Source organism: Candoia aspera, chromosome 1 (genome assembly GCF_035149785.1).
Source record: "Candoia aspera isolate rCanAsp1 chromosome 1, rCanAsp1.hap2, whole genome shotgun sequence".
NCBI lineage: Eukaryota > Metazoa > Chordata > Lepidosauria > Squamata > Boidae > Candoia > Candoia aspera.
Window position 1 is genome coordinate 130,061,115 of NC_086153.1, and position 15,111 is coordinate 130,076,225.

The 15,111-nt window shown below is 40.4% G+C and overlaps 1 protein-coding gene across 4 annotated transcripts in view; it reads left to right on the top strand.

Moving 5' to 3' along the window:
• CILK1 (ciliogenesis associated kinase 1) overlaps positions 1-14,151 on the top strand; it is a 28,340-nt gene extending 14,189 nt beyond the window's left edge. The window contains exons 8-14 of one of the 4 annotated variants that reach the window (XM_063313784.1): positions 2,683-2,850; positions 3,679-3,981; positions 5,661-5,848; positions 6,765-6,907; positions 8,285-8,422; positions 9,148-9,276; positions 11,753-14,151. In XM_063313784.1, the coding sequence (XP_063169854.1) occupies positions 2,683-2,850; positions 3,679-3,981; positions 5,661-5,848; positions 6,765-6,907; positions 8,285-8,422; positions 9,148-9,276; positions 11,753-11,907 (1,224 nt within the window). In that variant the 3' untranslated portion in view covers positions 11,908-14,151. Of the gene's footprint in view, positions 1-2,682; positions 2,851-3,678; positions 3,982-5,660; positions 5,849-6,764; positions 6,908-8,284; positions 8,423-9,147; positions 9,277-11,752 lie in introns of those variants that run through there. The other 3 variants (XM_063313761.1, XM_063313768.1, XM_063313776.1) reach the window with 3 other exon arrangements.
• The last annotated feature ends 960 nt before the right edge of the window (positions 14,152-15,111 follow it).

The following is a 15,111-nucleotide window of genomic DNA, read 5'->3' on the forward strand; positions in this document are numbered from 1 at the left end:
CCAAGATTGCTCATGTTTATCTTTATTCTTATTCTAAAGTTGTTTGTTTTTAAGACTATTTCCCATAATAGTTCCTATAACTATTTCCCACTTTAATTTTTGGGTTATTCAGTATTTCTCAACAAGAAATCCCATGCATAGTACTCTTTCACCATTGTATATATGTTTTCTTTATATACAGTATGTGTACTTGACTTGCCGCATAGCGTGAGGCTTGCTTCATCTGCTTTAGTTCCCACTCTGAAATCAGAAGTGTACAAAGAATGGATTTCAAATGATAGAAGGATGAGGCCATATACACGTGCCAAATACATGCAATATACATAGATACATACAATATTGTATGTGCATGATTTGATAGGGCTCACTCTTGTCCTTTGGACTGGTAAATCAATTGTCCCTTTTTCATCAGCACAAACTTCCTCAAGGACAATGTCTACCAGAGTCAGGGAAGGTGGTATCTATGGGGCAAGAAAATTTGGAGGGCTGCAGGGTGCTCATCTGTCTTCTCCAATTTAACCTCAATCTTTTCCTGAGTATGTGCTCAGTCAAGCCTGGGTATACTTTGTAGTATATGTTCAATTGATCATACTGCAGCAATTGGCCCACTCTTAGACCAATTTGCATGGCACCTTCTGTTTTTTTCCTCCAACTGCATCAGATCCCATTCTGTAGGCTTGACATCAGCATCGGATACCCTGGGACAGCTGCTTGGCTCCAAAGCCCTGGCAGAGTCCACTAGTTCCTGACCATAGCTGTAGGTGGCCATTTTAATTTCTCACAATATTGTGGACACTTTGTTGAAGGTTGCTTCCAAAATTAGTCCTGATTTTTGTGACAGATTATTTAAACAGAAATTGGGCAATACTGAAAATATTAAAAGGAAAGTCAAAGATAAACAGCTACTTATAAAATATAAGTCACATCATTATTAAAAAAAAACAAACTTTTGGCAATGCATTCTCCTGTTCCCTTCCATTTATTTCCCCAACTGCTAACCGCTACCTAAATACTTGTGTAGTATACTGAATATTAAGCATTGCAATCTGATTCCGAGGGTAGGAAGGATTCAGCAGAACGATTGTATTGGCTTCAAAGCATAACTCAGTATAATTCTCTGTGTAATGAAACAGTTGTGACAATGAAAGAGTATATTAAAACTTTCAATAGAGGCCAGGTTCTCATGGAATAGAAAACCACTGGGTTGTTCTAGTTTGGATTATGGATGAGGTCTTGCATTATAGAATAGCAAATCTACTAAGGAGATAATAGAATCCGTTTCCTTTGCATGAAATTTAGTATGAAGGGAAAGTACATATGGAAGGACGCTATTCGGTTAAGTGGATTCTTGCCTGTAGCATCTTTCGCTATAGGTTTATCACATCACAAAACTAGGTGTTCAGCAGATTTCTCTTCCCATAATGATGCTAAAGCTCTGCAGGACCATCTGTTACTAGGCCTGTGGATACTTGCTTTTTATGCCAATTGTGTTGCATTACATTGAGCTGAATTAGGATGTTGCTGGATGGTCAGTGACTTCCTTTTCACCTTTGATTTGCTTCTTGCAAAGCGTAAAGTGATCTGCTTGTTTTAACTACTGTATCTAAGAATAACTGATTATCTGGCCAGATTTTAATACTTACTGCAAAATATGTACAGGTAGTCCTTGACCTATGACCATTCATTCAGCGATCTTTCGAATTTACAACAGCACTGAACAAATGATGGTTATGACCAGTCCTCAGAGTTTCAGCCATCCCAGCACTCCTGCAGTCACATGATCATGATCTGGCCACTTGGCAACTGGCAGCTGGTTTGCACTTGCAACTGGTTGCAGTGTCCCATGATTGCCATTTGCAGTCTTCCCTGCCAGCTTCCCTAGAAAGTCAGTGGGGAAGCTGGCAGGGAAGGTCACAAGTTGCTGGGGTAAATACCTCCCATCCGCTCACTGTCCCCCAGTTCCTCTGCACTCACACCATACCAGTCAGTCACGTACCCTCCCCAATCTGTGTCACACCCCTACACACACTCCCCAACCCACACCACACCCTGCTCATTCTCCTTGACCCATGAAGCACCCTCATGCACCCTCCCTGACCCACACTGTGCCTCTCATGCACCCCCTTGCACTCACACACCTGACCCACCTCTTGCACACCTGTATGCACCCTCCCCGACCCACACCATACCCTCGCACACCCTCCCTGACCCTCACCACACCCTTGTGCACTGCACTGCACCTTGCATACCCTCCCCAACCCCCCAACCCTCACTGTACCTTTTATGCACCCCCTTACTTCCTTGCACACCCTCCCCAACCCTTGCCATGCCTCCCCCGCACTGCCTGCACACCCCCTTGCTCCCTCCCCTACCCGGCAGCAGCCACTTACCTGCCTGCCAGCCTGTGACTTATGACTTCCTGCCAGCTTCCCCAGTGACTTTGGTTGTGGGAAGCCTGCAGGAAGTTGCCTCATCTAATGACCATGGGATTCAGTTCACAACAGCAACTGGGACCGCAGGGATTACCGTTGCACCATTGAGCTTTATGACTGCGTTGCTTAGTGATGGAAATTCTGGTCCCAGTTGCCGTCGTTAAGTCGAGGACTACCTGTAGTGTGCATGTAAGGCTGCAGTAATATTACAGCAATTCCCTTAATGTCAGGCCTCTTTAATCCTTTTCAGAATGACTGGCCTGAAGGCTACCAGCTCGCAGGCACCATGCATTTCCGGTGGCCCCAATGTGTACCAAATAACCTAAAGACCCTCATCCCTAATGCAAGCAGCGAGGCCATACAGCTCATGAGAGACATGCTGCAATGGGACCCCAAAAAGCGGCCAACTGCCAGCCAGGTTTGATATTCTTTTATCAACAGCTCTTTCTAGATAATACCTGCTGATAGCATAGCATACCATCTCCCTCAGGACTGAAGGAACCATCCAAGAGGAGAAGGTGCAGAACATTTTTTCCTGCTCCTCATTCTGACCACTGCTGAGTTCCTTTTGCTGCAAGCCCCTGATCAGTGTCCTTATTATCTCATGTGGGGTGGGCACAAATCTCTGTATCTGCTGCTGCTACATTTTCTTCGGTTCTTCTTGCAGTTGTTATATCAAGACATCATCTCATTTTCTCAGAACATGTGACAAGGCCTGCTACCTGACTGAGCATTCAGTTCCCCACAGAGACTAACCATCTGCCCACAGGCAGGACCGGACATGATCAACACCTCCTACTAATTTTTCCCCAGCAACTGGTATTCACTAGGGATGTGCTGCACTTTAGATCCAAAGTGGAAACATTTTTTTCAGAGTAGTTGTGCATCCTGTACCTGTTAGAAAAGCCTTTCCCTAGGCTTGCAGAGAGGCTGCGGGATCACAGGAAAATGTCCTTTTGAGTTAAGGCGGTGCCAACAGTTCACTCAGGCCTGTCCCCAAACATCTTGTCACACTCTTTTGTCACCTCAATTCAAAAGTGTATCCTCAGGAAACTGACTGTTTATTTTTTTAATCACATAAAAATGGAAAGCCTTTGGAAACTGAATTCTGCACATATTAAAATATCCTGAGCTTTTCCTTCCCACTTTCAGAACAGCTCTGGCTATTGAGGCTGAAAATATCCCCGTCCTTGTTTGGTTGCTTGGCCTTCTTCACTGAATAATGAATGTTTCCATTGGATTCCAGGCACTTCGATATCCTTACTTCCAGGTTGGCCAGGCACTGGGCCCTTCTCAGTGTATTCGGGAGTTGGGAAAGCAACAGCGAGACACTCCTGACAAAGCCCAAAACCACCTTAAGCCCATTCCACCAGCAGCACCTCCACCCAAAGCACAGATTGGCCTCTCATTGAGACCATGTCAGCAGAGCCATTCCTCCCAGTCCCTGACCTGCCCATTCAAAACAGACTCCTCAGTGAGTGACCACTTAAAGGAAGACAAGCCAAGCCAGGTGGCCTTGCCAGAAATTCACACCAAACTTGCTCAGCAGGTAAGAAACAGACTCTGAACACACTGCCTTATTAAGACAGGTGCAACTGTTCTCTTACTCTGTTACTTTCAGTCAGAATAGCTTCTATAGCAGGTTGTATTGATTAAGTAGAGGTAGAAGAAGGACTTGGTTACTTGGAGATGTCTTTTCATGCCAGGAGTTTGCCTTTGTCCTTGGGGAACCTTCTCTCTCCATAGTTAGTGCTCCATCGGCAGGCAGTTGCTGCATGCAGTTGCTCAAAAGCTATTCTAGAGCAGTCTTGGGAATTAGTTACCAGAGGATGAGTTGCAGAGCATTAGAGTTGAATTGCTACAGATCAAGTGGAGTGAACTTTACTATGTTGATGGGTATTGATTACTGAGATACACCAACTACAAACAGTAAAGTTGCTGTTTAGTTCAGTTGCTGAGATAAAAACTGGAAAGATGTGTGTAATCCTTAGATGGTCAGAGAGCACCTAATTTAGATATTAACAGTTGTGAAGCAGCTATTTGAGGCTATGTTCCAACAATTAAAACTATATTGCCTTGGTCTGGTTTCTGACCTGTGTCTTTGCTGAGATGGATCACCAAGACTGTATTTTCCTTCTCTGCTCACATGCTATGATCCTTTCAGAGTTACTGAGTGCCGTACGTGGGGGAAACATTTGAAAAAGCATCCCTGCATTCAAGTTTAGTGTGTGCATGTCCAAACTTCATGATCAGTTGCAAAGATTTTATCTGTGGTACAGATCACACTATCCATAGTATTCATTTTGTATTCATATACCTGTTTTACATATATGTTAACTAGGGAGAATTAATACAATACTTCCCCATCCCACAGGGGCTAGAAATGAACTATGAATGTAATGGAAACACTGATAAGATTGTGCTTTGTCTCCTCAAACCTAATTAGAATCTTTGTGGCCTACCTACATCCCATCCTCCTTTTCCACTTTTCTTTATCTTCTGTCTACTTCACAAAAGTTTCTGCCTTTCTCTTTTGTATCTTCCTTTTTATTTCCAGTAGGATTTTTCCATATATGTGGCTTTTTCATCACTATTTGCAAAAATGTTACTAATATTACTAGAAATAAGAAGATACAGAAGAAAAATAGAAAGGATTTGTGAGATAGAAGGCCAACCCACTGGAGATATTTTTGTATACCCATGTGTTGGATTAAATATGCATAAACCATTACATTAGTTTCAGTTTTCATTGTGATTGTTTCTGTGCCCAACTTCGTTCACTGCTGTTTTTACCTCCCTTTATAAGTTTTATTTTCATGCTGTTTAATATCTGCCCCAATGTTAACCGTTGTTGCCATTTCAAATAATGATCTATTCTTTATAATGTGTATCAGTGGGATACCTCCAGTATATATCTTGTAATATGTCTATCTAGCTAAACTTTTTTCTGTTGGAGAAGCTGTTCTGTGACTGGAATAAATTACATACTTTTGTTCTGTGTGGATATTGCATTCTGTTTGAATAAGTGTTTTCATATAATTGCAATGTGTTTATTTTTTGCGAGGGTAGTAGACCAAGAGAGGAAAATGACCATGGGACCAGATTATAGCAGCTGTAGGAGAATGAGGAATCACATGTAGAGGCCCATCACATGCTCACTGAGAGTAATTCCCAACTTTCTTTCATTTACAAAGCAGTTTAGACTTTCTCATATTTTTATTTTGACAGAGAACCGCCATTGCAACAGAAAAGGCCAATGGTAATCTCAAACCAAAGAACCGACATAAATGGGGCCACATTACTGGAACACTAAAGAGTTCTGAGGAGGGGGATCATTTGGAAAAGAGTGATAGGAATTTGTCCCTCAGCAGAACTGATTTTAAAAACAAAGGGCAGAGTGATGAAACTCTTTGTAGGTAAGCTATGGATCTCTTGTGTGTATGTGGACATATGCATATGTCTGTTTAATCATTTTTGTTTTGTAAACCTTTAAATGTGCATGCTTACATTCCTATCCTAATGATATATTTTTAAAAACAAGGATAGGCAACATATGGCTCCCCTGATAATGGTGGACTATTAGCCGTGTTGGCTAGGGCTGATGGGAATTGAAGTTCAGTAATCCTTGAAGGGCCACACATTGCTCCCCCCTGATTTATAGGTTATATTCCATTCCTGCTTATATAAGAGAAATAAAAGTTGAACTTAGTAATACCTTTTTCTGAGGAAATATGAATGTATAACCTGTATCGGCACTATGTGTGCAGCCAGTTTATATTCTTACACAGCAGTGAATGGCACAAAAGAAATCACATTTTCAGTATCCAGTGTAAATATGTATTTGTGTGTCATGCATTGATCTTGCTCAATTAACATGTGTACTTCTCTCAAGATTAAGCTTAAAACTGCCTCATTCAATAGATATTCAGCCTGATCGTTCATATGTTTATTTGGAATTGCATCCAACATAGCTTGGTGGAGCTTACTCCCAGATAAGGAGAACTTAGTTTCATGTATATTTATTAAAACTTGAATCCTACTTCCTTCACTGAGAACTCCTTTCTAAGTAATGTTGCATAATGCGTATGTGTTATCGGTGGGGGAGCAGGGCAAAAGTTATCTGGGCATTCTGTGTCTTTTTCTGTGTGATCTAAATTAAGAATTTTAGAATGTAATTACTTTTTATATTTGAGCATCAGAAAAATGTGTGTTGGGATTTGCATCCAACCCATTGCATTTAACTGCAGCTTCCTTTGGTCAGGAAAAAAAATGTGAATTGATATAGAGGGGTGTGTTGTGCTGTCTGAACTTGGTTATTTGGTCTGGTTACAGATTTGAAAGTGTTTTGGATCTGAAACCTTCAGCCTGCGTAGGGACTGGAAACAGTTCACCTTCCTATCTTCAACAGGACATGCCAGCATACCAAGTTTCTGTAGCCAAACAACATTACTTGAAACATTCTAGGTATTTACCTGGTTAGTAAAACAAACAAACAAACCCAAACCATAATCTTTACTGTAATATTTAATAGGAAATGGCATTTAGATTTTAATTAGGGGGGGACCATATAATTCACAGCCTTAAACTGCTTGTTGTATAAAGGCATGCATTTATTTCCTTAACTCATGTACCCAAATGGCGGCAGATGTTCTAAACAACTGACTTTTCAAAATGATATAAATTTGCTTTACAATGTGCAAATAGTACCTTTATTGTGCACTTTGAAGAAAATATTTTAACTGACTAAGTTCTACTCAGTTTATGATCAGTTCGAAAGCATCTAACAATGATTACTGATGGTGTTATCCCATCCTTTCTGCAAGGACTCAGTCTATTTTTTGGTAGCAGCTTGTTTTCTTTCACAGCAGTCATGTGAATTATGCTAGACTTCAGAGAAGCAAATTGCTCAAACTGTATGTTGAGTTTAATAGTTCAACATAGATTGGTCTTGTCTAAAACTCAAAATGTATCACAAGTGTTTTTTCCCCTTTCTAAATTGCCAGAATATAGCTTGCAAAAGAGACAGGCATCATTAGCCTTTGTTTAGCTCCCAGAAATTATACCACCAAATTTTGCTGGCAAACAGCTGAGAAACAGAAACTGAATTTCCCATCAGTTTTTGGTAGAAAGCATTTTAAAAGGAAGTAAACTTTTGTTGGCTTAACACACCCCAAACAGAATAGAACCTCTCCCCTCCAATCAGACAATGAAATCTCCCTCCATCATGGCTCTTAACTGCCTTCTTCAAAAAAATAAAAAGAAGAGAGCAGAATAGAACAGAAGTCATTAGCTGGTGGAAGGTGCTTCACCCTGCTGTACAGGGTCAGCAACTGCAATCTGAGAGCCTTTCAGTCAAAGCAATGGTGGTATCCTAGCTAAATGGTGTATCTACCCAAACTGGACAGAATACAGTCCTGTGCATTGTGTTGGAGCAAATTTCCCCCAAGAAGCTCAGGAGGACATTGGCAAGTCATCATTTAGTTGGAACCTGAGGATGGCAACAGGAAGATCTTTTGAACTAATTAGTAGTCAGCTTTCACAGTATTTTTGTGCTATCTAGCTGTTTGAATTAACTAGGCAAAGTGACACAGTTGTGTCTCTGAGCAGCCTACTTTGCCATTTCTTCGTTATCCCAGCACGTCTGTTTCCTTCGTTTAAAGGCTTATACTGACTGTCTGTCCAAACATCTGGATTCTTTCTAAGAAGAATAATCAGTGCCAATCAGGCAGTAACATTTGCAGATAATTAAGTTAGCAGCTGAGAACTACAGTAGCACAGAAATAGAAGAGAAAAAGATATATCAATATATGATATTCTGCAGCATTTTAACAGCTGTCTGGTTTTGACCTTAGGAATAAGCACAAGAAATAATTTGATCTCCAGTTCAAGCAAAGATTCTGTTCTACCTAATCCATGGCCAAGTTCTAGTTTGCCTAGAAAGACGTCAGCAACAGCAGGTGGGATAACCAGGCTGAACACCAGTAAGAAGTGTTACTGAAACCTCCTGAAGAATTTACCAAAGTCATTTTGATCCCCACCACTACCAGTTTTATGAATGGGACACTTCTAAAAGATCCCTGAACCAAGATCTTAAATGCATTCTTAGTCTGACTGAGTTCAATGGGTACTTTCTTCCTAATAATTCTGCATAGGAGTACAGTCTTTGATTTTCTGTTAATTGGGCACTTAAGATCATTATGACAAAAACCACTTCTTTAATTAACAGAATTCCCTTAACTGTCAGTTCAAAAAGTTTGCTGGATGTGGTACAGTCTTTGCCCATCACTATTGTATTGTATTTCATACAGGTTGCTGCTTTATGTCAGCGAGAAGGAAGCTATGACATCCTTTCATGTGGGCTGGGGTTTTTTTACAAGGAGAATGCCTTCCAACAAGCATCCTTTAAAATGAAAGTAGTGGGTATAGCGTCACCTCAGAGATTGGTGCCATTAATTATTTTTTCATAGGGTAATAAGATATCTTTAAAATCTATCTCAAAAATATGTAAGATTGGGGTTTACTGTGCTGGTTGAAATAATGATTGCATTTGAAGTTATGCTAATTAAATGTCAGTGTCTAACATAATTTGACTTGGCATTAACTGATGTTCCCTTTAAAGAAACAGTTGCAAGTAGTACAGGATGTGGTGCCTGAGGAATTTTTATCTTGACCTTCTGCATTGATGCTGCATCCATTTTTTTGTAATTTCTTTTAGACTGCACAGGATCAAGTGGACTAACGGGTGCTTATGTCCCTTCCTTTCTGAAAAAAGAAGTTGGCTCTGCTGGCCAGAGAGTGCAGTTGGCACCAATTCTTGATCCATCTCCTGCAGACTCTTCTTCTCGTAAGCTGTTTTTGCCTCTGGAAATGACGTTATGCAGTATGATAGTAAAGCCACTGCTCTAGAATCTGTGGCATTTCATTTGGGGAGTCCTCACAGTTCACAGCTCCTTGGGCTTCAACTGGATGTTAATTGGGAACCAGCCAGGCAGGTCTAGTGTTAATAACAGAAGTAGCTGCTTTGAGAGGATCTTTTCTTTTGGATACTTTTGCCTTGCTGTGTTAGACAGTCAAACAGAAGAAGAAATATAGATGCTTATATTGTACGCTCTATTGTGCCTTAAGCTATTGTACCCAGCTGGAACAATGTTCTCTTCTAATAGAAAAGAATATTGTGGCTCAGGGTTGAACTGAGGAGTTGGTTTGGTGGGTGGGGGTGTGGTTTTCTCCTTGGTAGTTCCTAGATCACGATATTGTTTTCTGCTTGATTGTTTGTCTGGTGTTAATCCCTGCTTATCTGGGTGTTGATACACACCATTCAAAAGAGACAATAAAAAAGCTAAGAAGGAAACGAAGAGACCAGAACATATCCTTTCCAGCAGCCAACACTCATAAGCAGGGATTAACACCAGGCAAATAACCAAGCAGAAAACAATACCCTAATCAATAAAACAATACCCTAACAAAACACCCTAATCAAAAAACAATACCCTAATCAAGGAACTACCAAGGAGAAAACCACACCCCCTCCAAGACTGGCAGGGCAAGCCACTGCATATAAACAGGGAGCAAACCCCACACTCACTCTCACTGATGATGTTACCTAGTGTCCTAACAAGCAGGAACCACGCTGAGACGAGGACTAGGTCTCTAGTGTTTTATTACTGCTACATTAGACAGAAAATCCTACCAAACTGAAGAAGCGTGGGAAAACCCAGAAAGATAAACCCCAAGAGTCAAGGCAGGTCTGTTCTGTGTCTCTTTGAATGACTGCTCAAATTCTCGCTACTACGCATGCGTTTTCCCCCCTGGATAGGGGCCCCCTCCTGCTCACCATCAGTGCTCATGACACCTAGTCAAGTAATGAAACGTCTGCAAGCAAACAGCCAAGCTCAGAGAGCACCGAGGACTCCACATGTTCTCTTCTTCAGTACAAAACTGTGCTCTGAAGTATGGCCTCTGTTTTTTGGGCACTTAGAACCTGGAAATTCACCTTCATTTTTCTTTTTCCTTTCAAAAACATTTCTAGTTCTTACAATAGCAAAGATTGTTTAGGCAATGCCTTAAAAAACTTCAGAAGCTAACAAAGGTGGCTTCCATATGTTTATAGCTTTCCTTATGACTATGGATACCAGTAACAGAATAAATTATTGTACATTAACCAGAGGTTGTCAGCTGGGGAGTAGGGAGTTGAAGCAGCGGGCTAGGGGATGTGCTTTATTTTTTAATATTGGCCTCCAAGAGCTACACAGAGTAAGGCAAAAGAGTCAGTGGAGAGATTTTTATTTTATTTTGAAGAGAAATACGTGCATTAAGCTATGTGGAAACCTAAGACAGTTATGGCATTGTTGGATTTCTCTGAGCTTGGTTTTTGGGTTGCAGATGTTTCATTGCCCAACTGCTGCAGGAATTTTGGAGAAGTGAGATTCATTGTTGGGAGGGGTTATGCCTGCTTTGCATGTGCTTGGAGGGATCGTCCTGTGGGTAGATGTTATTTTGCAAGTGGTTGATGGTGGATTATTTATTCAACTGATAAGGTTCCATCTTCTTGGCATGTTGGTTGTGTCTTGTGATGGTATGTGGGAATGACCTTGAGAGACAGGAGGAAGACCCACAGACTAGGCAACAGTCCGATGAGAGGCAGCTCAGTCCCAGGTGGGGGAAAAGCATGGGAAGCATTTCAGAAGGGACCCTCCCTAGTTTTCCAGAGACTAAAAAGAGAGGAGGAGAGAAATACTTTCAGTCTTGCAAGATTCTGTTTAATGTAACCTTACAATAAAGATAGCACTGATACTCCTGGTAGTGCTTCTTGTCTGGACTACCTTGAAGGGCTAACACCTGTGTGACCAGCAGCTGTGTGATGGGATGCCTATCAGAGCTATCAACACCACCTATCACATCACATCAACACAGCTATCAACACCACCAATCACACAGGATGCAACTAACATATAGATAAAATAGAACCACTACCAAATTTTTGCAGTTTTCAGTCAAAAACACCCAGCATGTTGCTTCCCTTCCAATTAAATTGTTCTCCTAAGGAAGGGAGCTATTTCTTACCATTTCCCATTCTGCCCCATTTCCCATTCTGATATGGAATATCACCCTCCCAACTATATTGTATTTGGGAACAACACTTGCAAAATCTGAGTAGATTTTGGATGAACCAAGACCCAACAGTGTCTTCTTCCATTCAGAGAATTCTGAGTCCAGTGCTTTAATTTGAAATAGAATACTTTAGTCAAAGTAACCAGTTCAACATCTGTTGTCACTTTGAAGTGCTCTCTCTTTTACATACTCTTCTTATTCATTTGTAGAATACAGTTCTCTGAAGACTATCCGACCTCATATTGGGAGGCCATCATTTAATATGTCCATGAAAAGCACACCAGGGTTGCTGCCACCCCCACCTCCTGTTCAACCAGTTCATGGAAGGATTGACTGGTCTTCAAAATATGCTGCTCACCGCTGAATTATGGAGTTGGGGCATGCACTTCATGACACTAGCTAAACATCCAATCTCCTGCAACATTTCTCCTGTCCATATTTTCTATGACCAAGATATTTCAGGACCTTTTAAGAGAGTTTACTTTTTAGTTGTATGTATTTGAATGCAAACTTGTAACTTTTTAATTGTTTTTATTTTATGATTGAGGCATTTATTTTCATAGGACCAATGCACATTTGTATATCAGCATAGAATTGTGGATTTTGGGGGTGGGGTATTCTGGGGGCTTTTTTAAATGATAATCTTTGAAATTCAGTTTTTAGAAAGAAATGTTTTTTTTCTTTTTTGACCACATTTTTATATACCTGTAAGTAATAAATGTAGAAACAAGTCAGTATTTAATAAGATACACTTAATAATGACATTTACCAAATATTCTATAAGTTAAGTTCTGAATATGGTATGTAGGGCAAATAGCCCATTGAGTATCTACATTCTTCTGTTAGCTCCATAACTGAATAGCCACAATAATGGTACTAAACGTGACTTTCCTGTAGTAGAATGAATTGGGCATTTTGTCTTTTATATGACTGGGAATTATTAGGGTCGGTGTATAAAATCAGCAGAGCAGAATTTTGACCCAGATTGTACAATTTTAGGATATAAGGGGTAAAATATATGTTTGGCAGGGAAAAAGGCATTTGCGGTAATTATATTCTGTACAGTATTTGGTATCATACCTCTATGGAAATCTACATTTCCATAGAAGCATTACATACACGGTTCTGCTGGTTAAGTAAACTGATAATGGAAGCGAGATACTAGCGCAGTCGTGTATGAGGACGGCCACAATCTGACCTCATGCCATTTCATACTTAACACTAGCTTCTTTTCACAGTGAAAACTAAATTTATTGTAGGGTATCCTGCTTCAGTTGCAAGCAGTATGTTTTGTAGGGTAGTAAGTCCTTGGAAAATATTTAAAGCAATATTAAGTATGACAAAGCTGGGTTTGTAGAGTAATATAATGAAGTAATAAAGTATTAAACACCAGCAGCAGCATCTGAGTTGATGGTTTTTATATATTCTTAGCCTACATTTTATTTTTAATTCCTTAGCTTTTCTTTTCCCAAATGCAATTTTATTGGTTCAGTATAAAGTTGGTAGAAAAATTACCTTTCATATAATTAGAGGCTTACTTTCAGGAATAAGTTGACATTGCCTGTTTTTAATAATATAATTTTAGGACTAAGTTTCACTCCTCCTAGAAATCAACATAAAATTTTTGTAGACAGAAATGGAAAGATCAGAGCTCTGGGATGGAAAAAGGCATTAAAATCTACAGTGCATTGTTTTAAAGAAAAAAACCCAGTTGTTGAAATTCAGTAGCCCTATCTCTTTTTCTTCTTATGCAGAAAAAAAATGGAAGAATTAAATTCTATGCATTTCAATTCACAGAGAAGGCTCAAGGCCGTATCTTCTCAGGGAGAAATAATAACCCCAGACAAGCATTTCCGTTAAGTCTCGGAGGTAACACCCTCATCTCTCTCTCAGTGTTGTTTTCTGGACAACCCAGTCTGTTATATGTTGTTTGCTTCCTCTCTTTTTCATAAAGCAAACGCTGTAAAGGGAAAAGCTACCGCTCATATATGTTAACTTCTCCATGTTAGGACTAATTTAGTTCAATGGCTGACAAGGTATCCGTCTTTGGTGCTGGATCCGAGATCTCCAGATTAAAGCGGGAAAAAGCCCTCCTTCGCTCTGACACCCTGTCGCGTGCCTACTCCCTCACCGTCTGCAGCAGACAGTTTCCCCTGGTGCTGCTCAGCTTGTGAGAAGTGAGTATGTAGCAGAGCTGTAAATGTAAATCGTAATTGTTCAACTATAGCTGATTACTGAAGACAACAATCAGTGTCAAAGATAGCTAGAGTAGCTTGGAAAATAGCATGTTCAAAAAGGCCTGTCCAGTATGAACCTGTGAACCTAAGAGATCAGAATTTTTTTTTCCAGCAGCAGATGTGCTATCAAGTTGATCAGCATTTATGCTGAAGACAAAAATGTGAACTTCCCCCATCCATCTAGAGAAGCAACACTGATGCTGGGTTCTGAGCTTATTCTCGGCTGTAAGGAATCTGTACTGTCTAAAAAAAAGCTCATCGTCTATAACTGAAATGGGAAACGTCAGCTACATTTGGCCATCAGTTCTATGCAGGGAAACAGTGAAGTGGCAACATCTTATGGTGGAATATGCACAACAGCAATCTATTCCACTATGGTCCTCAATAGTTCTTCTTTCTCTCTGGAAGGAAGAACCTGGAAAGAGAAGAAATCTGAGCCATTTTTTAAATTCCATCTTGAACTTTTCAAAAATTGCTCAGAATGTATGTATCGGTGGGAAGATTCAGGATGTAGGCATTTGGGTTGTGCGGTGCTTCGTATTCAGTCTGGAAGAAATGCTTCCAAGTACAGGGCAGCACAAATGCAGCATCTCTCTGTGACTCATTGAGTTTCCAGGATTGTCTGGCCGTCGTGGGGAGCCATCTGCTACACCTGGGGGTTGGGGAAACCACTGCGGCTGCTGTAATGAGGCTCCCGCAGGTGTTCTGTTTGTGCTTCTGCATGTTCCAGAGCACCGCTTCCAGATCAGACCTGACCCACGCACAGCCCCAGTGCAGTGCCCTCTTTATAGCCACTGATAAATGTATTCTAGAAACAGGCTGAAAACAAATACAACAAATAGGTTTCATATGGAGTATTTTAAAACGAGTTTTCCCCCTCTCAGCAAAATAAAAACCACCGCTAATTCAGGCAGTTTTATGCTTTATCTTTTCTAGTCTTGATCGTATTTTTTTTTCCTATTAAAACTCCAGTCCGAAGCAGAGTGGGGAAGGGACAACCCAGTGGCCATTCTAAGCATCTTTGGAATAAATACACTTTGAATCAGAATTGAGATTATCCAATATTGTCTGATATTACATGTTATATGTCTGTCTATGAGGGGTTATTATTCACATGGGACCTCTCTGATTGAGGGTTCGGTGTTCTCCTTCCCAAATAATTATTCTGCTATAATTTGAGCAAAGAACTGCAAAGGGCACACATGCATCAAAAAGGCATTTCTGCTGCCTAATTCGTGGTAAAATTTAATAGGTACCAGATAAAAACTGCAAACTCTATCATATACTCATATGTTAGAAAGTAGCAGATCAGAAGAACTTGGAAGATAGAT